Source organism: Phyllopteryx taeniolatus, chromosome 3, assembly GCF_024500385.1.
Source record: "Phyllopteryx taeniolatus isolate TA_2022b chromosome 3, UOR_Ptae_1.2, whole genome shotgun sequence".
Taxonomy (NCBI): domain Eukaryota; kingdom Metazoa; phylum Chordata; class Actinopteri; order Syngnathiformes; family Syngnathidae; genus Phyllopteryx; species Phyllopteryx taeniolatus.
In genome coordinates, this window is record NC_084504.1 from 6,658,302 (window position 1) to 6,680,454 (window position 22,153).

Below are 22,153 nucleotides of genomic sequence, written 5' to 3' on the forward strand. Positions count from 1 at the left end.
TCAGCGGTGGTGGTGGGGTAGGTAGGCGGATGGGTGGAGGCATGGAACCGGGGACGGCTCTGCGCCCGCCCACCTGCCTGACCGACCAGCTGGCCAGGTCGGCGAGCTCTTCAACATGAATGCATAAAAACAATAGATTAGCCTGTTTTGGGGAGGGGAAAAAAAATCCCAAAACATTTTGGTATGTTTTTATTTTGGATTTTTAAAAATAATATATTTCACATTTAATTAAATTCCATTGGAAGTTATATATATAAAAAGTCTTATTTATTCAGAGATTTTCTATCTGAGTCTTGTCCCCCAATTTTTACAATTAATTATTTTTGGTAATAATTTGTACTTTAAAGGGTTTAATAAAAAAGTGCCTTGTGGTTCGTACCACATAGTGAAATCAACCGACCAACACAATTATTGAAAACTGCTCAATCAGCTCGGTCCTTAGCAGCAAAAGTGTGGCTTTAAATGCTCACATTTGAATGGTCATCTTCCTGTGAGAAATGCTGTGTGACCTTGAGAAAGAATAAGGTAATACATTATTTTTGGTGGTTGGTTGGAGAGTGAGCATCAGTTTCAGTGTGATGGTCCTTCAATGGTGACCTCCCCCTCTTTCACAGTTGTGTCCTCTTCACTGCACTCAGTCAGCTGCAGTTAGGTTGAATTGAGCTTTTAGTCAGCAGTAAGACCATGTAAAGAGCTCTGGTCAAAGTGTAAAAATATACACACTGTGCTGGACAGACACACTGTTGTGACACCAGTTCAAAATAATTTTATGTTCCAAAACTTTCCATATTGTCTTTGAATGTCTGTGACAGGCAATTGATATGTGAGTCAAGTTGTACTTGTAGTGTGTCATGTTGTCCTCCCTGTTCAGGCAGCTGTTCTCTATTGTCTGCCCCTCTCCTCTACAGTGGCAGGGAGCCTGTCCAGGAGGTCTGGTGAGATCCGGCACCTCTGTCCCACCCCTGCCTGCACCACTTGGCCACCCAAACCCCCACCACACCCTAACCTGGCATTGCTGCACCTTCCATTCTACAGTGAACCCCCATTTATTGCAAGGATACAGTCCAGACCCACCCGCAATATAGAGACCATACCCAAAAAAAGTTTAGTTTTACCCCTTCAAACACGTTCTTAACACATTTAAAAAGTGGTCAATAATAGTCTTAGTAATAATATACCGTAATTTCTCATCTATAATGCCTACTCATGTATAATGCGCACCTCCATAGTTGACCTAAAAATTCTGGAAAACCCTTCAACCAATGTATAACGCATTTTTACAATGCATGATTTTGCTTCTGCCCATATGATCAAAACGTGAAGTATTATCTGTATCTTGTTAGTTTCTGAAGCTAAGCACTTTAAATGGTAAATGGACTGCACTATATAAGTGCAGTCCAGATGTGTACAATTCTTGAAAGAAAACATGAAGGACCGCGCGAAACACATTTTATTGTAATGGGATCCAAATTAAACTATCAAGCATTTCAAAAAAGCATTATCATTAAACAAAACATAACCATAAAGAAATTATTGATGGTTGTTGTTCAGTCATCAGTTGTATTTAAACAAATAAAAAATAAATAAAGATTTCACATTCTGTAAACTTAGAACACAATTGTACATATATGCAGTCATATGTACCCCTGTCATATTGGAATGAAAGTGTAGGGTACACCTTTTTCATAACCTCTAGGGGGCGGTGGTGTATTGGAATGAAAGTGTACAGCTTTTTCATAACCGAGTTGGCGGCATACATTTATAAAATGTGATTCTTTTTCATTTGCTCGTATACCTATGTATAGTTGACTTTTGACAATTTTGGAGGGGGGAAATGTGCATTATGCACGAGAAATTACAGTAGTAAGAGTAGTACTTTTGAGGGTATGCCTTAGTTCTCATTCTCTCGCTCACACAGTTCTCCAAAAAAGAGCTTCAAGCTGTTTGTCACTTCCAGTTGAAGTTTATTGTAAAATTGGCTCGTAAGACAAAGGAAAATTATCACATTTGCCTCACAGTTCTGAGGACCTGGACTCAAATCCAGCCCCGCCTGTGTGGAGTTTGCATGTTCTCCCCGTGCCTGCGTGGGTTTTCTCCGGGTACTCCGGTTTCCTCCCACATTCCCAAAAAACATTCATAGTAGGTTAATTGAAGACTCTAAATTGCCCATAAGTGTGAATGTGAGTGCAGATGGTTGTTTGTTTATATATGCACTGCGTTTGGCTTGGACTAGTTCAGGGTGTTCCCCACCTCTCGCCTAGAGTCAGCTGGGATAGGCTCCAGCATGCACGCAATCCTAGTGACGATAAGCGGTATTCAAAATGGATAGATGGATATTTTAAACAACAAAATGATCACCTAAACTATAAATTAACAAATTATAAAGCTTAAAAAAAGGTTACTTAACACACATGGACCAACCAAATTGTACAGTTCAGTACAACATTACTCACAGACATATTTTCTCTGCATCGTGAGAACGACTGCAGCTTAGGTGAGGACCTTCTCTGCTTCTTCTCTTAACTAAATCTACGTCTCTAGAGCTCAGAGCTGGCCAACATGTTGTGGCACAGCATTACACTAAAGGCACGCAACTCTAAATTCAGACTTCCCTGTAATGTTAAGACACACAAAAAACCAGTCACTTAAAAATTTGGCATTATCGCGGGGGTTCACTGTGATCCATCCCTCACCCTGCTCCCTTCACCCCTCACTGCATCTGTTTGCTCTTTTGTTCTGTCTGTCCGTGTGTGCAGTTCCTAAGAAAAATCCCTCTTAATTTATAAAATTGACTTGTGTGTGAGTGCTACTTGGAAAATGTCTTTTCATTCATTGTCTGTGAGCGTGAGCAGTCATGCTGTCTGTGAGCTGTGATTGGCTGAGGGCTGCCATCACATCCACTGCCCTCATTGCTAACAGCCTGGCAGCATGCTGCCCCACCTTCCTTCTCACCATTCAGCCGGCAACGGCGGAGTGCTGTAACCTGATCACAAGAGAGAAATAGAGTATTTTATGTCAAGCTGAGGGTGAGCGGAGCAGTCACAAGGCCCAGTGTGTGTGTGGCCTTCCATCTAGACCCCAGCATGTTAAACAGTGTGCCGATGTGCGTTTTACTAGCTCCTATACAGTAGTATACGAAATGGTACCACTGAGTGTTAAAGGGAGAATATGCAGTTTTCAAACTTCTACAAGGATTTGAATGTCGCCTCACTTAAATTCTTGCCCCAGCCCCCTCACATCTCTGGGCAAAGAAACGCACCCAGCGTGCATAGCACACCAACGGTTCGACATTGCTAGCATGATTTATTCATGGAGTGTTTCCAAACATAATATATTACAGGTTTGATGTTGTATTTTTTGGAAAACCAATCAATTAAAAATCTAAGAGAAATACTAATCATATTAACTGACAACCCGGTAACAACGGTGATGTCGGCGGTGGTGCCAGTGGTTTTCAAATGACAGCCATGCAGCCGTCCACTTTATAGGACACCACCGTTAAACAAACCCCAATTCCAATGAAGTCTGGATGTTGTGTGCAAATCACTTTTGACCTATGTTCAATTGAATACACTATAAAGACAAGATATTTAATGTTTAAACTGATGAACATTATTGTTTTGCTGTTGTTGGTTTTTTCAAATATTCTCATTTTGAATCAGATGCTGACAACATGTCACAAAAAAGCTGGGACAGGGGCAACAAAAAACTGGAATGCTCAAAAAACTCCTGTTTGCAACTTTCCACAGGTGATTTGGTAACAAGTGAGTGTCATGATTGGGTATAAAAGGAACATCCCCCAAAGGCTCATTTGTTCACAAGGATGGGGCCAGTTCCATCCCTTTGTGATCAGCTGCAGAAGCAAATAGTCCCAACATTTTAAGAACGCTTCTCAACGTACAACTGCAAGGAATTCAGGCATTTCATCATCTACGGTCCATGATGTCATCAAAAGATTCTGAGAATCTGGAGAAATCTCTGAACATTAGTGGCAAGGCTGAAAACTAACATTGAATGCCAGTGATCTTTGAGCCCTCAGGCAGGAATGGATTAAATACCAGCATCATTGCATAAAGGATATTGCCACATGGACTCAGGAACACTTCAGAAAACCATTGTCGGTTAACACAGTTCTTCACTACATCTACAAATGCAAGTTAAAATTCTACCAGGCAAAGCGAAAGCCATATATCAACAACACCTAGAAACACCGCCGGCTTCTCTGAGCCTGAGCTCATCTGAGATGGACTGACGCCAAGTAAAAAAAAGTGTGCTGTGGTCTGACGAGTCCACATTTCAAATTCCGTCCATCCATTTTCTGCACCGCTTATCCTCACTAGGGTCATGGGTGTGCTGGAGCCTATCCCACCTATTTTCGGGCGAGAGGCGGTGTACTACCCTGAACTGGTCACCAGTCAATCGCAGGGCACACAGAAACAGCCATTCGCACCTACGGTCAATTAAGAGTCTTCAATCAACCTACCATACATGTTTTTGGTATGTGGGAGGAAACCGAAGTACCTGGAGACAACCCACACAGGCACGGGGAGAACACAGGCGGGGCTGGGATTTGAACCCCGGTCCTCAAAACTGTGATGCAGATGTCTTAACCAGTCATGTGCTGGCACATTTCAAATTTTTTGGGGAAATAATGGACGTTGTGTCCTTCGGACCATCCGGATTGTTTTCACCGCAAGTTCAAAAGGCAGGATCCGTGACGCTATGGGCGTGTGTTAGTGCCCATGGCATGGATAACGTGCACATCTTTTAAAGGCACCATTAATTGTGAAAGGTACATGCAGGTTTTGGAGCAACATATGCTCTTATCCAAGCAATGCTCTTTTTCAGGGACCTCCCTGCATATTTCAACAAGACGATGCCAAGGCACATTACAACAGCGTTTCTTCATAATAAAAGAGTGCAAGTACTAGACTGGCCTGCCAGCAGTCCAGACCTGTCTCCCATTGAAAATGTGTGCCACATTATGAAGCGCAAAATACTACAACGGAGATACTGGACTGTTGAGCAACTGAAGTTGTACATCAAGCAAGAATGGGAAAGAATTCCGCATACAAAGCGTCAACAATTATGTCATCAGTACCCAAAGGCTTATTGAGTTTTGTAAAAGGAAAGGTGATGTAACACAGTGGTAAACATTCCCGTCCCAGCTTTTTTCAAACATGCATCAAATTCAAAATGAGCGAGTATTTGCAAAAAAACAAGTTTGTCAGTTTGAACATTGAATATTTTTGTCTTTGTAGCGTATTCAATTGAATGTAGGTTGAAAAGGATTTTCAAATAATTGTATTAGGTTTTACACATCTCAACTTCATTGGAATTTGGGTTTGTATATATTTACCCTTGATGTTTCTCTTTTTTTAAAAAAACAAAAACTTTTGTTGTTAACTGGAGTTAAATATCCTTTCCAAGAAACATGAGTCTCCCATTATGAGAGGCTGCGATCTGTGACCGCGAAGCTGCATGTGCGGCGGGGCGCGTGAGCAAATGATTGACACACTATTTGGTAATGCCTCTACAGTCTCTGTCTGTGCCGTGACCAGTTATATAATGATAATTAAGATTTAATTAGAAGCATAAAATGGGACCGGAGAGAGGATGATTTTTCAGAAGATAATTTTAAAGGTCCCCTTGCATCGAAATCAACATTTTTCTAGTGTAGAGCAGAACAGATTAAATGAGTCTGTGACCTAGAGAAGGCAGTTTGTCGATTGAATGCTAGTCTTTGAACACCAAACCGTTTGCACATTGGTCACAGAAATAACTTTCATCTGACAAAAGTAATAATACATACAAATTGAATGGAAAGTTAACCAAAGATAATCTGACATTGCTTTTGAATTTTGGTTCGACGGTTATTTTAAAAAACAAACTCATTAAACAGGCCTCGACAAAAATCATGGTACCCTTAATATTTTTTTGCACAACTTTTTGAGACAGTCCCTGCAATCAAAAGATTTTTTCTTTCAATGAGACTTATGCACGTCTCAGCAGGTATTTTGCCCCACTCTTCATGCACAAACTGCTCTAGTTGTCTCAAGTTTGAGGAGTGCTTTCTCCATGCGGCATATTTCTGCTCCTTCCGCAGACGTTCACTGGGATTTAGATCAGGGCTCATAGAAGGCCACTTCAAAAGAATCCAATGTTTTGATCTTTGCCATTGTTGGGCTTTTTAGTCCTGTGTGTTTTTAGTCCTTATCCTTTTGCAAGACCCATGACCTGCGACTGAGACCAAGCTTTCTGACACTGGGCATCACCTTTCTCTGTAGAATACCTCGATATTCTTGAGATTTCATTGTACCCTGCACAGATTCAAGACACCCTGTGCCAGATGCGGCAGACCATAACAGAGCCTCCTCCATGTTTCACTGTGGGGACAGTTCCCTATTTGGTGTGCTTTATTTTTGCTTCTGTGAACATAGAGTTGATGTGCCCTGCCAAAAGTTCCAGTTTTGTCTCATTATTCTACCAGAAGCTTTGTTGGAGAATGTATTAATATGGACAGATGAGACAAATCTAGAACTTTTTGGCAAGGCACATCAGCTCTATGTTCACAGACGCAAACATGTAGCACACCAAGAAAAGAAATGGTGGAGGCTCTGTTATGATCGAGGGCTGCTTTCTTACATCTGGAACAGTGTGTCTTGAATATCTGCAGGGTACAATAAAATGCAGGTCTAAGTGCCCAATTCGGACTTAATGGCTGCATTGGATTTATTTTTATTTTTTTTATAAATGTATTTACAGGTACATGTAAAGTGAGTCATACAGTATCTCACAAAATTGACAAACAAACAAACCCCTCACATTTTTGAGAATACTTTAAAAAAAACAAAAATTCACAGGACAGTGCAGCAGTTTAGAGAATGGTTGTGTATTATTTTAAGGGGACAGTAAATTTACACTTACAAGCTGATTTATACAAATTTGTACCATAGATGTTCAGTGTTCTCCCATGAAAAGAGAATAAAACATTTCAAAATGTGAAGAGTGTACTTTTGTGAGATACTGAATGTGTTTAAAGTCACTGAACACATGAAACAACCTGCATGCAGACTACACGAGGGTCAACACTGGTCTACTACAACATGCAAGCAAACAATCCATCCATTTTCTGTACCAATTATCCTCATTTTGGTCATGGCTGAGGTGGAGTTTTTGCTAGCTCCCTTTGGGCAAAAGGCAGTGTAAACACTGAACTGGTCGCCAGCCAATGGCAGGGCACATATAGGCACACCGCCACTCACATTCACATTCAAACCTGTGGACAATTTACAGTCTTTAATTAAACCAAGAAATATTTTTGGGGAATGTGGCAGAAAATCCATGTAAGCAAACTCTGCACTGGAAGGCCGGATTCAAAGCTAGATTGGCACTAAGTAGAGCACCAACCAAGGCAGACCAATCAAAATCAGCACACTGATAGATACCCACCTCCTGTGTATGTGTAATTTTTGTCATTATTCTCTTGAGAAATTGAGGGGGGGGAACCACCATCAGTTAGATTTATTGTCCAAATTCCAATCTTTTCAACACCACATCTGCCAGTCAGGCAGTAGAGAAAGATGGACACAACAATTAGAGAGTTTTGTGTGAAAAAATACATTCCTGGCATGCCTCTTATCAGGATACCAAGCAAAATGTATTATTATTAATAGTTTGTTTGCGTAATCCCGTGGACATAAAAGAGCACCAAATGGAGTGTTTGATTTGTAAGAGGTGTAAAACTGTGTGTACACCTGTTTGTTGCCATTCATACAAGAGAATAAGTCATGGCTTCCTGCAAGCATAGCATTTTTTTTTTTTTTTCAATTAAACTTTTTATTTTATTTATTTATTTATTTTTTACAAAGGAATTCAATTTGTGAGGAAACTGAGACGAGATGATCATTATTTCAGCCTTCATACTTTTTGCGGTATATTTGTTTGGTGGCGTGCCGTGAGACTTTTCAAATGCAAAATTGCTTCCTTGGCTCAATAAAGGTTGGGAAACGGTGTATTAAACAATGCAAATGTACCTAATGTTGTGGCCAATGAGTGTTTTGTTACATGTTGAATGTCAAAAATCCACCGGCCAGCCATTTAACGATTCAATACAAAAGCTCTATCAAATCCAGTGGTACCCTGATTTATGAGTTTACTTCGCTCCATGACTAAGCTTGTAATGCAATTTACTCGTTTATCAAATTAGTTTTACCCATTGACAGGAATTTATATGCCATTAATCTGTTTTTACTAAAGAAAAATAGCTCTGTATTGTAAAATATAGAGATTAGTGGTGTAACCATTCCTTATATCGATGTAACTATTTATATTCCTACAATCCAACTGGATCAAACTGTGCTCGGCAAGTTCATCTCCCGGATGTAAATGTATAGATTTGAATCGTTTTAAAAGGTACTCAATGAATTGTATCGATACTAAGAAATAAAGCACTGGATTGAAGCACGGCAGGCTTTCTGTGGAGGTGTGCATGTGCTGTATTTCCAAGAAAAACTCTTGTAATTCCTTTTACGTCGCTTGATTTTTTTTTTTCCCGTTAGCACACGTCAGTTAGCACTGTCAAGGCTAGTTTAGTCTTCGTTGTCGCTTCTTCACTTCCTTTTTTATGCCCCATATCTGTCCCTAGTGGTTGGACGAGACGCCACAGTATGAGTGTGTTGTATTTTTTTTAGCACTTTTTTTTGTTTTGTTTTAAAGACATCCATCTGTCTAGTGGATGGCCGATGAGATGGAGGCTTGTGAGAAATTACCATTAAGGACTCGTGTGCGTGTGTGTGTGTGTGTGTGTGTGTGACTTGCAGCAAAACGCCGTGCCCTTAAAAGCCTTTCACGCTGCTTAGCTTAGTTTAGCTTAGCTTGTTAGTCACTAACAACAATAGCAAACTTGGAAACTTGGGCCAACAAAAGGAGAACAAGCGACAATGTCAACTTCTGGACGCTGTTTTAGGCTCACGTTTGTGCTCCAAAGGGCGGGTTTGTTCATTTATTCACACTATTCCAAAAAGATTTTTCTCATGAAAATCTCACAGTGCTTCGCTTTAGACATTACTATTTAACTGTTTTGAAAAACGATTCTCAAAGTTTGGTTCCAGCTAGGAACTTACAATGGCGACATTTTTCCAAGGACCCCCTCATAATTCTAACTCCAATTAAACATCGCTTTTCTAGTGGGGAAAAAATGGGCCAACAATAAAATCATAGCTGAAATAATATAACATTGTTTTCCCTTGTTTTATTGAAAAACAATACAACCACTCAGTCAATCGTTCAATCGACTCATTAGAAATCACATACATACAGTGGGTACGGAAAGTATTCAGGAACACCTTAACATTTTCACTCCTTGTTATATTGCAGCCATTTACTAAAATCATCTATGTTCATTTTTTCCTCATTAATGTACACACAGACTTGATGAAATTATTGCAGATTTATTAAAAAAGAAAAACTGAAATAACACACAGCCATAAGAATTCAGACCCTTTGATGCGACACTCATATTTAACTCTGATGCTGTCCATTTCTTCTGATCATCCTTGAGATGTTTCTACACCTTCATTGGAGTCCAGCTGTGTTTGATTATACTGATTGGACTTGATTAGGAAAGCCACACACCTGTCTATATAAGACCTTACAGCTCAGTGCATGTCAGAGCAAATGAGAATCATCAGGTCAAAGGAACTGCCTGAAGAGCTCAGAGACAGAATTGTGGCCAGGTGCAGATCTGGCCAAGGTTACAAAAACATTTCTGCTGCACTTAAGGTTCCTAAGAGCACAGTGGCCTCTATAATGCTTAAATGGAAGACGTTTGGGACGACCAGTACCCTTGCGAGAGCTGGCCGTCCGGCCAAACTGAGCAATCAGGGGAGAAGAGCCTTTTGTGAGAGAGGTAAAGGTAGAGTCCCAACAGTGAAGCATGGTGGTGGCAGCATCATGCTGTGTGGATGTTTTTCAGCTGCAGGGACAGGATGACTGGTTGCAATCAAAGGAAAGATGAATGCTGCCAAGTGCAGGGATATTCTGGACGAAAACCTTCTACAGAGTGCTCAGGACATCAGACTGGGCCGAAAGTTCACCTTCTAACAAGACAATGACCCAAAGCACACAGCTAAAATAACGAAGGAGTGGCTTCAGAACAACTCAGTGACTGTTCTTGAATGGCCCAGCCAGAGCCCTGACTTAAACCCAATTGAGCATCTCTGGAGAGACCAGAAAATGGCTGTCCACCAACGTTCACCATCCAACCTGACAGAACTGGAAAGGATCTGCAAGGAGGAATGGCAGAAGATCCGCAAATCCCGGTGTGGAAAAACTTCATCTGTAGCATTCCGAGAAAGACTCATGGCTGTATGAGCTCAAAAGGGTGCTTCTACTAAATACTGAGTAAAGGGTCTGAATACTTATGGCCGTGTGATATTTGTTTTTCTTTTTTTAATCTGCAAAAATTTCAACAATTCGTTTTTTTTTTTCTCTCTGTCAATATGGGGTGTTGTGTGCACATTGGGGGGGGGGGGGGAACTTAATGATTTTAGCAAATGGCTTCAATATAACTGAAAATTTTAAGGGGTTCGGAATACTTGGCGGCACGGTGTAAGACTGGTTAGAGCGTCAGCCTCACAGTTCTGAGGCCCCGGGTTCAATCCCCGGCCCCGCCTGTGTGGAGTTTGCATGTTCTCCCCGTGCCTGCGTGGGTTTTCTCCGGGTACTCCGGTTTCCTCCCACATCCCAAAAACATGCATGAATTGGAGACTCTAAATTGCCCGTAAGTCTGAATGCAAGTGCGAATGGTTGTTTGTTTGTATGTGCCCTGCGATTGGCTGGCAACCAGTTCAGGGTGTACTCCGCCTTCTGCCCGATGATAGCTGGGATAGGCTCCAGCACGCCCAAGACCCTAGTGAGGAGAAGCGGCTCAGAAAATGGATGGATGGATGGATGGATGGATGGATGAATACTTTCCGTACCCACTGTAGCTCTTATTTAATGACCATAATTAGTTTTTAGCCGATTCCCTTACAAGAAGCAACAAGAATCTTAAGAAATTTCACCTGCAGTATGCAGGTATTTATTTCAGTCAGACTTGGATGAATTTTTAGCTAAAAGGTTATTGAATCGATTTCCAACCACTGAATTGTTTCGTATCGTTCTAAACGAACCAATATCGTCCTTGAATGGGCAACGAATCGCGATACGAGTTGAATCGTTGCTAAAACGAATTGTTACACCTTTAATAAATATAAAAACATAATGGAGTGTCAATAAATAAATTCGGTCTCATAAAGTGTAATTAAGCCAAAAGTCACACTGTTTGACATTTGCATCTTGTTGCGGCTTTAGGGGGTGTGGCCTAGGGAGCAAGGAGTCAGTCAGGTTAGTGAGTGTTGGCATCTTCTCCATGCTTTTTGCGAGTTTTTTACATTTCATATTTGTCCCATTCAATAAAAGGCTGAAAGTGCATTGATGGTTGTCGTCCCCCCCCCCAACTTCACTGGCGTGACTTGGGATATGAAAACAATTTCTAATCACAATTTTTCTCGCAATACAAACTCTTATCTTAGTTGGGGCATTTGTAAGTCAAGGTACCAATGTATTCTTAAAACATAATTATGCAAAGTTGTGTTGCCACTGCAAGAGAGGTATTAATTTAACAGTGTTTATTATTGGGATTGCAGAGCTGTCAACCAAAACAAATTCATTTCCAGAATAATTTGTCTGAATTTCCATTTTTTTCAAAATTTGGTCAAGAACATTTCTGTGCGAGAGTCATAGTCGTTAATAGGTTATGGCTTAAATATTTGTCATTTTGTTTTTATTACATAAACCTTGTAGTGGTGGATGCAGTTGCAGCCTGAATCGAAGTCTCAGTATTTGAGATTTTGACGTTCCATCATCAAAAATGTTTGTCAATGGATTAATTCACCTTTGCCGATTCTGTTTTCAACCCTGGTAACAAAAAAACAAAAACAAAAATCTCACGTCTACTGTATTAAAGCAGATTAATGAGAACTCGAACATCAAAATTGAAACTCAACTCTAATATAGTAACATTTCTGAATTGGATAGTTTATGTATGGACAATAGTTTTGTTTCTATTTTGTGCAATGTACTTGTATTCATTCAAGAAGTACATGTAAGAAGAAGAAATGTAATTATGTCTTACATGCTATTTATATTACATACTTATATTTCCTATAACCACAATTGTTGCTGAAACGATGCAAATATCTCCAGTGTAGAACTAAGAAGTCTTATTACAAATATTTATTAACAATAATAATATACTTTTAACCTGCCCACGTTCTGAAATGACGTGTGCAGTGACGTACTAAATCATTCGCGGTTCAAATGCGACGTCCTGTGAGGATGTGTATTATTTTATATTTATATCTCTAATTTGGCCTGTTATTTTGTTCAAAGTTGGTTACTCTCCGTGAATACGCGGTTCCAGTGGGACCAGCCAGCATATTTAAATGTAGAGGCATGCAAATGAATCCTAAGCGTGTGTGCGTGAGAGAGAGAGATACTTTTGGCATTCTATTCTATTATGTTTTTATGACTAGATTTTATAATATAATGCTACATGTCTATTTTTTAAAAATGCGTTTAAAAATGGTGGTGTTTTTTTTGGACTGGAGCCGATTAATTGTATTTCCATTCATTTTAATGGGGAAATATGTTTTGAGTTGCGCGTGTTTTGCGATAAAAGCATGGTCAGGGAACAAATTAAACTCTTATTTGAAGGCACCACTATATATCAGCACCTACAGTATCACTGAGGCCAACTCCACAACCATATGACATCATGATGTCATCGATAATGTCAGATGCTGGATTTTTATTATTTTTATTTTTTTTTTTTCTTCCCCTCCCCCAATACCTGAAACAATCAGTGATGCGGCCGTAACGCTTCAACGTTCAGTGTTTTCCGCAACAAAATTCGGAACTTCCGTTAACATTTGAGAGCTCTGGGATTGTAGTCTGTAATGTTAATGGATACTACAGCTGTAAATATTTGACATAGCGCTTGTATTGGATTTTGTTATATTGTGCAAGTAGCTGGTTGGTCTAAGTTCAAATATCTATGCGTTCAGTAGGACAGCTGATCAATCTTGTGTCCGATGTGAAAAGCGTATAATGTTTGTGTATGTAGAGAATCCAGCGGTGACCTTTGGCGTTCGCCCCACAGGAACTGCGGTAATGTCTTCTGCGCCAGCTGCTGCGACCAGAAGATCCCGGTGCCGAGCCAGCAGCTGTTTGAGCCCACCCGCGTGTGCAAGAGCTGCTACGGCAGCCTCCGGCTCGGCCCGTCTCCCCTGGACAAACCCATCGCGGCCAGCTCCAACTGAGCCTCGGCGAGACGGACACTGGCTGGAAGGAGGGCACGATGACGACAACAACACAAACGCCACAGGATGTCCCATCGACTGTGTTTATATGTGTGTCTGTTCGTACTGCAGACGTGGACTAGAATGTGTCTTTACCTGGCACGTTTGCTCGGCGCTCTTACGGAGCGTATTGAAGGAAGTCCCTCATTGGCCACTCGGTGGCGCTTGCGAGAGGGCCGTGCACTGAGGAGCGAGAATGGACTTCCTAGTGTCTTAGGCCAAGAGGCAGGAGGATGAAACTGGAGTCTTGCTGCATGTTCCCTACTCAAGGGGCTTCAATCCACTTAAATCATGACACCCCACCCCCCCTCCCTCCCCCAACCTCCACACCGCTCTCCTGGGCCCAGCTTGGACTTTGTCGTTTTGCTTGCAGGAACAATGTGATGAGAAACGTTTCAGAAGAGCTTCTCACTGAGTGGCACACAGTCCACAATTGGAGCTTTACAAATAGATTGAAAATGTTCTGTCATCCATTTGGAATCGAGATGTACACACAGGACATGTTGAGGGAATCATTTATCATTTCTACTGCCATTTCAAAATCAAAGCGTTTCAATGCCCCAGTTTTGGTCTGATGTTGGATGTCGCTCCCATTACCCCTCTCCCTTGTCACACATTTGGTTACGCACCTTGGAATGGACAAGCTGACGACACCATTTTGATTCTTGTATTTTTGACTCCGAGCTCACAGAATGGTCCTCACTGCCTATCAGCCATTCAATGACCTCCTCGTGTAGACGGTCAATATTTTGTAAAATAGAAGAATACAATAATATATTCAGATACAGCTATAGCATTTAAGTACAAAATGTATAGAAACTGAGACTAGTGTCTCGCTAAATTAGCCACCAAAAAAAAAATTTTTTTTTAGCTTTTATGTTGATTGCAGAAATATACCTATATTTTACAACACGTGAAAGACAGATGTGTCTTGTTTTTTATACATAAATTATAGAAGCGCAGGGCATCCTGTTTGGATCCTGTAGTTTTTGATTTGGGTTTTCCCTGCTTTTTAAATGAGGTGATTTTATTTATTTCATTGAAGGAGTGTTTTGGATTCTGACAATTCAGCTGCCACGTGATAATCAGTGCGGTGGTGGAGTGACGAGTCTATGCACACGCACGCACACAGAACAGAGGTCCAAAACAAGCACCATCGATCCAAACTCAAAGCCCCTACACGCACACACACCTTTCTCCCTTGACCTATAAACACTCCCCTACCTCTCCTTACAAGACACTCATAACGCACACTGTCACACTTGTGTATAGTTGCTCAGAGATTCTGGCTTTCAGGGTTCCCTTTCTCAACTGCGCCTTGCTGTTATTAATATTCATCATTGACTCTCATTTTATTCTGTCAGCAGCTTTCCTTCATGCAGGATGAACAAAACAAAGGACTATCAATTGAAAACAAATCTTGTTTTCGTTCTTTTGATATTTCTGCCGTTTGTAAATGTAGCTGATGTTCAAGAGTGCCGAGTTGATTGTGTTCCTTCATAGCGGAGACGGCCGCTTTTCTATTCATTCGAATGTTCACTGCATTAAAAGTACATCCGTTCAGGTTCAATCTGAGTAGACCAGCGGTACTCATCCATCAAGTTTTGCTATTGGACACAGCTCACCATTATAACTGAAGGGTGTAAACATCGTGAATGACGCGCGCGCACACACACATCTCATGACACATCAGTGTGAATGATTTGAAGAGGCACTGGTTTGCGTGACATCCACACGACAATGCCACACACAAAACCAAAACAAAGCTGAAGCTGTTGTCAGCTGTGTGTGTACATGAGAATGTATCAAGAATTGGTGGCTGTATGCATATGTGTGCGTGTGCCTCATTTTTCCTAGTAGAGATGGGTGCCAAGCTGTTTTATTTCAGGTCTCTCACGAGGGCCTGCACTTGTGCTTTTGTTTTTTTCCCCTCATTTGTTTCCCGCCTGTTGAAAAAGCACTTTGAAGCTGTCTGTCAGACAAGTGTGTAGTTGTATATAGAGCCATTACCTGTAATGAAAAGTGTTCCTTGTTCAGTTGGAGTTGTTTTTCTTTTTTTCAAGAGCGTTTCATTGTTGTAGATTTAAAGGAGAATTAAACTAGACAAACCAGCCATATTGTGTGTGTGTGTGAGAGAGAGAGAGAGAGAGAGACCTGCTCTGAAAAGATACAAGGGAGAAAGTAGGTTTCAAACATGTTTTAATTCTTGTGCAGATATCTAAAAATCAGGAAAATCTTTAGTTCGCACTAACATCGTCTAGTTATCGAACGAAAGTTTGACAGAAAATAACCAGGAGAAAGAATCAAGCTGCTCTAAATAAATACTGTATGTCATGCTCACTGATGAGGTGGTCTAACAGGCACTAAAGAAACGCCACCTCTGACATCTACTACATGTCACTGCACAGACAGAGGCCGCTGTGGACCAACGAGAGCAAGATGAGGCAGCTTTAGAAACAACACAAGGCAACATTGTTGTCAGTGAAGCACTTCTATATGCAGTGAGTGTGTATCAAAGGAGATAGAGTCAAGAAAGAGGACCTCACGTTTAGTGTGGGGGGAGGAAAACAAAAAAATAAGTTTTTACATCTTGTTCAAATCCAATTGATTCATGTGCAAAATGTTTCGACCTATTCCTCACCATCATGAATACAGCTCCGTTATAATCATGGTGTGAGTCTCCCTGCAACATCTTTAGAAACTCTTGTTTTACAAAAAATAGACATGGCTTTACTGGCCGACTTTTCCCTTTATAAAAACTCCTAGCACTATTTACATATACGCCGGTGATCTATTATAAAATAGATGCTTGACGTGTGTTCCCTGCCACCGATTTTATTGTCGGATACGCTCCCCCCAAAAAGCATGTCTCAGGTTTGTGGTCAAATGAAGATGTGTGACTGTGTTACAGGCAATGTGGCCGTCTGTCAGTCAAGTGTGAGTCATTAGCCTGTCCAAAAGGAACACCGACGACCTCTCACACCGACGACTGATCCCACACCTGTAGGACAATGAAAGGCAAAGGAAAAGGCCATTAAGTTCAAAGTAAGGGGAGGGGCAATGTTCTTGTCCTATCTACTTCAATGGGGATTACTCATTACTTATTCACATTCAGGGTGAGCAACGGTTGTTGAGGGTCTAGCCAACATGCTAACCTCAATTTTGTTTCATATGAATTATTTTTTTCTTGTATAAAGCATCCAATTGTGTTGTTTTAATGAGCGTCTGCTTGTGTAGATGTGTTGCATTGCTCACAAAACGTTAAGGATATTGGACTTTCAGATTTCAAATTGAGCCACAGCACTTTTTAGGTTGGGGAACGACCGGGGTGCTGCGTGTACATTAATGAGGGAAAAAATGAACTTAAATGATTTTAGCAAATGGCTGCAATATAACAAAGAGTGAAAAATTTAAGGGAGTCTGAATACTTTCCGTACCCACTGTACAGTGTAGATAGAGCAAAGCAAAGCAATTTTATTTCTATATCGTATTTCATAGACAAGGTAACACACTGCGCTTTACATGATTCAAAGCATTTGAAAATAAATAAAGTTGGCTTGTTGGTCTCCAACAGGTCTGGGAGATGTCCCAGAGACCTCGCGGAGACATCTCCCCTGTCGTGGACAGAATTGGCTTCCGTGATGTCTCTGAGACCTTTTGGAGGTTTGAAAAAGTTGCCAAAAGTTCTCCAATGAAATCGAACTCCAGGAGACATCACAGAGTTGCCAACTGATTTCGAGCCCAGTGAGATGGGGGTCTTTGAGCTATATGGCTGGAAAATGGGAGGAAGATAAATGACTGACTTTGATGTAAAACAATACTGTTCGATCAGAAATTAGTCTGGGAATCCCAGCATATCTTTTTAAAATTTAGTTGTGCCTCAGTATCGATGGGATCGCGGAGAAACGGACAAGCATGCGTCAGGTGGGAGGAAGCCAGCAGAAAGTCAGGATTTAGCATGCCAAACCTGATACCACGGTAGCTGAGTCAGATTTTCCCAAATGGATTGATCAGGCTTTCCCTCATCTCGGGGTCAACTTCCTCTGAGTTTTCACATAACCCGCTTGCAGGAATACCCTTCTTGTGCTGTAACTCAACCAGAGTTTGACAGTTTGGTTGTTTAGTTGTGTGCCTAAAACTGAGTGGAGCAGTTTAATGCAAGAGTTTGACATTTTGCTTTGCTCACCCCACTTCTGACATAATGGCATGCCATGCATTTCGTGGCGCATGTGGCATTATGTTTATTTGGCGTTAGGATTATGAGGGGCTCCTTGGAAAAAAATATCAAAAAAAAATAGTTTGAGAACCCCAGAGTGCCATTATCAAAAGTTTGCTACAACAAATATCGGTAGTTCAAATAGTTACATGTTGATTAATCTGTCAATATTTGTGTTCTGTGTAATGGAGTCTATATTATTTGACCTCATTAGTCTCAAATGTTTGCATACATAAATGCAGTGCTGTGCCACCATTGTGGTTTTAGTAATTCTACTTAATAACAACAAAGACAGACCTTCGGTAACACCTATTGATGCCACAGTGTCTCAAACGGTGAAAATAAATTCCTGTAAAAGTGTGTAATGCAACTCCTCGGTCTGTGCTAGTATTTACCGTATTTACTGTGTCAATATGACTGCAGTGGAAAACGATAATTATGACAACAGAGCTAGTGGTGGTTCTATGTTTGTAAGGATCATCTAACTAACAGATCAACTAACTAAGTAAAAATCTAAACCACCAAAATACCGCGTTGTTGACAAGTTGTGCAGTTTTGTTTTTAGTTAGATGTAGATGAAGTGCTGCAATCGAATTCAGTCTTAGTGAAAATCAATTGATCTTCTGTATTATTTTTGCTTTTGTTCTTGTCTGGCTAGTTTGAAAGCCTTGTTGTGTATTCACACAGAAGCGATATGTGCTGGTGTAAATGATCAAGCAATAAGAACATGCATGTTACAAAGACATTAACAGACGTGACTCTGGCAACAGTACCTTGTTAACAGGGGCCAGCTGCGTCCGCACAGAACCAGCCATGAGTCGGTTGCTGTCCCCGAACCGTCCAGGAGATCTCTCCCTGCGGCTGTCCAGCACCCTACCGGGTGACTTCTCCCTGTCCAAGGGGCGGGCCGGAGACTTGTCCCGCCGGAACTCGGTGCGTCCCTCTCGATAGCGGTGAGGGGTGCTCGGCTCTCGATGCAGACCGTCGTGACTGCCGGGGCCCGAGGTCAAGCGCTTGGTGATGTGCTCCGAGTAGGTGGGAGGGCCTCGCTTGCTGGGACTCCTGGAGAACCACAGGAAAGGCCAAAGGTTATTCTCAACTCATTTAGTTGAGGGGGTCGCTGATGGTGTAGTGGTACACTCGCCTGACTTTGGAGCGGGCAGCGTGGGTTCAGATCCCACTCAGTGACGGTGTGAATGTGAGTGCGAATGGTTGTCCGTGTCTATATGTGCCCTGCGACTGACTGGCGACCAGTTCACGGTGTAGTCCGCCTTTCGCCCGAAGTCAGCTGGGATAGGCTCCAGCGCCCCGCGACCCTAACCAGGATAAGCGGTGTTGAAAATGGATGGAGGGATGGTTTAAAATACTGTGTCCATTGAGAATAAAAAAATGGTCAATGAAGTGAGGGCCTTTGTTCATTGACACAGTTTTTATATTTGATCCACTTTTATAAAAGCAGTTATGTTTCTCCTCAGTTTGTGCTCAATGCTATTGAGCACTATTCTCATTCATCCAGGTTGTTTCATTCTCTGTCATGGCATCGACTCGATCACAAGCGGACTGTTCTGGTTGTCTTCGAAGACATTTCTCCTCCCATCCAAGCACGCTTCATCAGTCCATGCACGAAGCTCGATAGGACAGCTCTCAAATGTCAAATTTCTTGCTTTACTCATAAGTTGCTTAATAACGCGCACTGAAATGCACATTACAAATGAAATTGTGACTGTTTATTTTTAAAGATTACATACTTATTACGTTTTTAAAGGCTAGTTTTCAAAAGGTGAAAGTTGTAGTTTGTTTTGACTTTTTAAAAGTGGCCACGTTCCCCGTTGGGATCCCACAGTCAGAGCAGTTAACAAAGCAGTTGAATTTTACCTATGGGCAGCAGATGGCACTGTTAGTCAGTCAAAAGCAAACGTGACGTTTGTAATTAGTCAGTGCTAGTTTCAATTTCAGTTCAATAATACAGAAAATTACTTATTAATTGCTTATATGCAAATAATTGGGTCTACGGCGTGCCTGTCCACCCATCAAGTGTGAAATTAAAGAATAAAGTCAATCTTTTGTTAAAGGGACTGAATATAAAAATAATCCATCCATCCATTTTCTGTAGTGTGTTGTAAATTTGACACACCATAGTGAAGTGTTTTTAACAAGCCTACCAAATTTGAATGACAAAAGAAAAATCACATTGTACATAAAATAAGCCTCTATAATCATAAAAGAGGGCAGGCAGATGTCATGAGATGACCATCCCAAATGTATCACATTTGTATGAAATAAAAACAAAAACGTTTATTATGGTTAGGTTTAGGGCTAGGGTTGGAGCTTAAGGCAGTTTCAGATCGGTTAAGGTTAGGATTAGGGTAGGGTTAGTGGGAAACATATTAACACCGCCACACTAAAGTCATTCATTCATCTTCCGTACCGCTTATCCTCACGGGGGTCGTGGGTGTGCTGGAGCCTATCCCAGCTACCTTTGGGCGAGAGGTGGGGAACCCCCTGAACTGGTCGCCAGCCAATTGCAGGGCACATATAAACAAACAATCATTCACACTCACATTCACACCTATGGGCAATTTAGAGTCTACACTTAAGTCACATACTACCTTTCCCCTTCTGGAAGCAGTAGGGCGTGTTCTACAGGGATACAGCAGACAATCATAGTGCGGCGGGGCGTGTCCTTGAACCAGTAATATTGGAGCAGGGCGTGTCCTGCCTAGAAACTAGAAACTGCCTAGAATCCTAATAATGTATCTCTGTTATGTGCACCAACACAGCAACAACAGAGTGAGGAGCTGACGTAGGCCTATTGGACGAACCAGCCGCAGTTGAGCAAGCTTGTTAGCTCGCTAGCTGACTAGCTCATTAGCTCACAGGCTAGCGAATGTAATAAACAGTTACCCTTCCATGAAGTGTTTTTGTTGCGGTGCCCCACGCATGGGGCACGGAGTCGGGGATGGCATATTAGACAGCCCCAATACTGGTCTGTGAGGTCCACTAGCTGCTACTAGCTACATAGCTAATATCAGCTAGCATGCTTGCTCACAACAGAGACACTGTAGCCCAAATAACACATAACAGTTGAGGGAAGATGCATTTAGGTTGTAGGCATATCTTGATGGTTAACTGCATGGTGTAGTGGTAGAAATGAGCCAGCTATTATTACGAACGCACTGAACAGCCACAGAGGACGCTCAGTCTTATATAATGGGGGAGAGCTGACATGCCAGAAAGTATACCGTAACTTCTCGTATATAATGCAATTTTTTCCCCCCAGAAAATTGTCAAAAGTCAATAGTGGGCATTATACATAGGTATAAGGGAAAATGAAAATAACTTTCACATTTTATAAATGTATGCTGCCATCTACAGGTTCTGAAAAAGCTGTACACTTTCATTCCAATATGCCACCGCCACCTAGAGGTTATAGAAAAGGTGTACATTTTCATTCTAGTATGCTACCGCCACCTAGAGGTTATGAAAAAGGTGTAGCCTACACTCTCATTCCAATATGACAGGGGTACATATGACTGCATATATGTACAGTTGTGCTCATAATACGACTGATGACTGAACAACAACCATCATTAATCTCTTTATGGTTATGTTTTGTTTGATGATAATGCTTTTCTGAAATGCTTGACAGTTTAATTTGAATCCCATTAAAATAAAATTAAATGTGTTTCGCCTGGTCCTCCATGTTTTCTTTAAAGAATTGTACACGTCTTTCAAATTCTGCCTGGGTAATTAAACATATGAGCACAACTGTGTCTTTTCTCATTTACTAATTAAAAGTAGGGCTGTGAATTTCAAAATAAGAGCAAGTAAATAAAAAGAAAGTAGTACGTGTTCAAATAAAGTGCTTAACTTCAGAATAATTCCTTGACGAAACAAAAAATACAGATAATACTTTATGTTTTAATCATATGGGTAGAAGCAAAATCATGCATCGTTAAATCCAGAATTTTGAGGTCAACTTTGGGGGAGCGTATTATACATGGGTGCGCATTATAAACGTGAAATTACGATACATCCCAGCCTGTATATTTCATTGGGCTAGTTTTTAGCCCCGACAAAAAAAATCCAGACAATTGAGATGGTGAAAAACTGTGTAAGAGCCTAAATATAATTTCTGTTTGTTTTTCAAATATTTTCATGAGTGGTTATTTACAGTGAAATAATTTAGGAAAAGCTTTAAAATATGTAGGATATTTATATTATTCACAAATTGTTTATTGTATATATCGTGGATGATGAGCATATTGCATTCTGTGGTTGTCAAATGTGTGCATTTGAGGTTTGCTATGGAGTTGATGCGTTGTGGTGATGATGTAATGAATTTGGAAGAAGGTCAGACATGCAGTGGAAATGTGGACAGTGGGGCGAAATAGTTTTTTGACCTTTCCTCGTTCTCTGTTCATTTATCTGGATTTTGCTGTGCTTTAATTCCATCATTTGACAGTGGAAACCCTATTGGAAGTGGAAACAATTTTACTTTGCCCCATTCAGGAAACTACAAACTGTTCAACGC

At 41.0% G+C, this 22,153-nt stretch overlaps 2 protein-coding genes across 11 annotated transcripts in view; one reads left to right on the forward strand and one right to left on the reverse strand.

The window, feature by feature from the left end:
* mtmr3 (myotubularin related protein 3) overlaps positions 1-15,516 on the forward strand; it is a 50,204-nt gene extending 34,688 nt beyond the window's left edge. For 3 of the 7 annotated variants that reach the window (XM_061766697.1, XM_061766703.1, XM_061766704.1), the window contains 3 exons: positions 909-935; positions 11,356-11,388; positions 13,205-15,516. In XM_061766697.1, coding sequence (XP_061622681.1) covers positions 909-935; positions 11,356-11,388; positions 13,205-13,364 — 220 coding nt within the window. In that variant the 3' untranslated portion in view covers positions 13,365-15,516. Of the gene's footprint in view, positions 1-908; positions 936-11,355; positions 11,389-13,168 lie in introns of all 7 variants that reach the window. The other 4 variants (XM_061766701.1, XM_061766700.1, XM_061766698.1 and 1 more) reach the window with 4 other exon arrangements.
* Positions 15,517-15,585: 69 nt separating this feature from the next.
* The window catches only part of LOC133474737 (citron Rho-interacting kinase), a 52,324-nt gene continuing 45,756 nt past the window's right edge, over positions 15,586-22,153 (reverse strand). For all 4 annotated transcript variants that reach the window (XM_061766693.1, XM_061766696.1, XM_061766694.1 and 1 more), the window contains 2 exons: positions 18,393-18,681; positions 15,586-16,404 (listed from right to left, as the gene is read on the reverse strand). In XM_061766693.1, the coding sequence (XP_061622677.1) occupies positions 16,381-16,404; positions 18,393-18,681 (313 nt within the window). In that variant the 3' untranslated portion in view covers positions 15,586-16,380. The remainder of the gene's footprint in view (positions 16,405-18,392; positions 18,682-22,153) is intronic.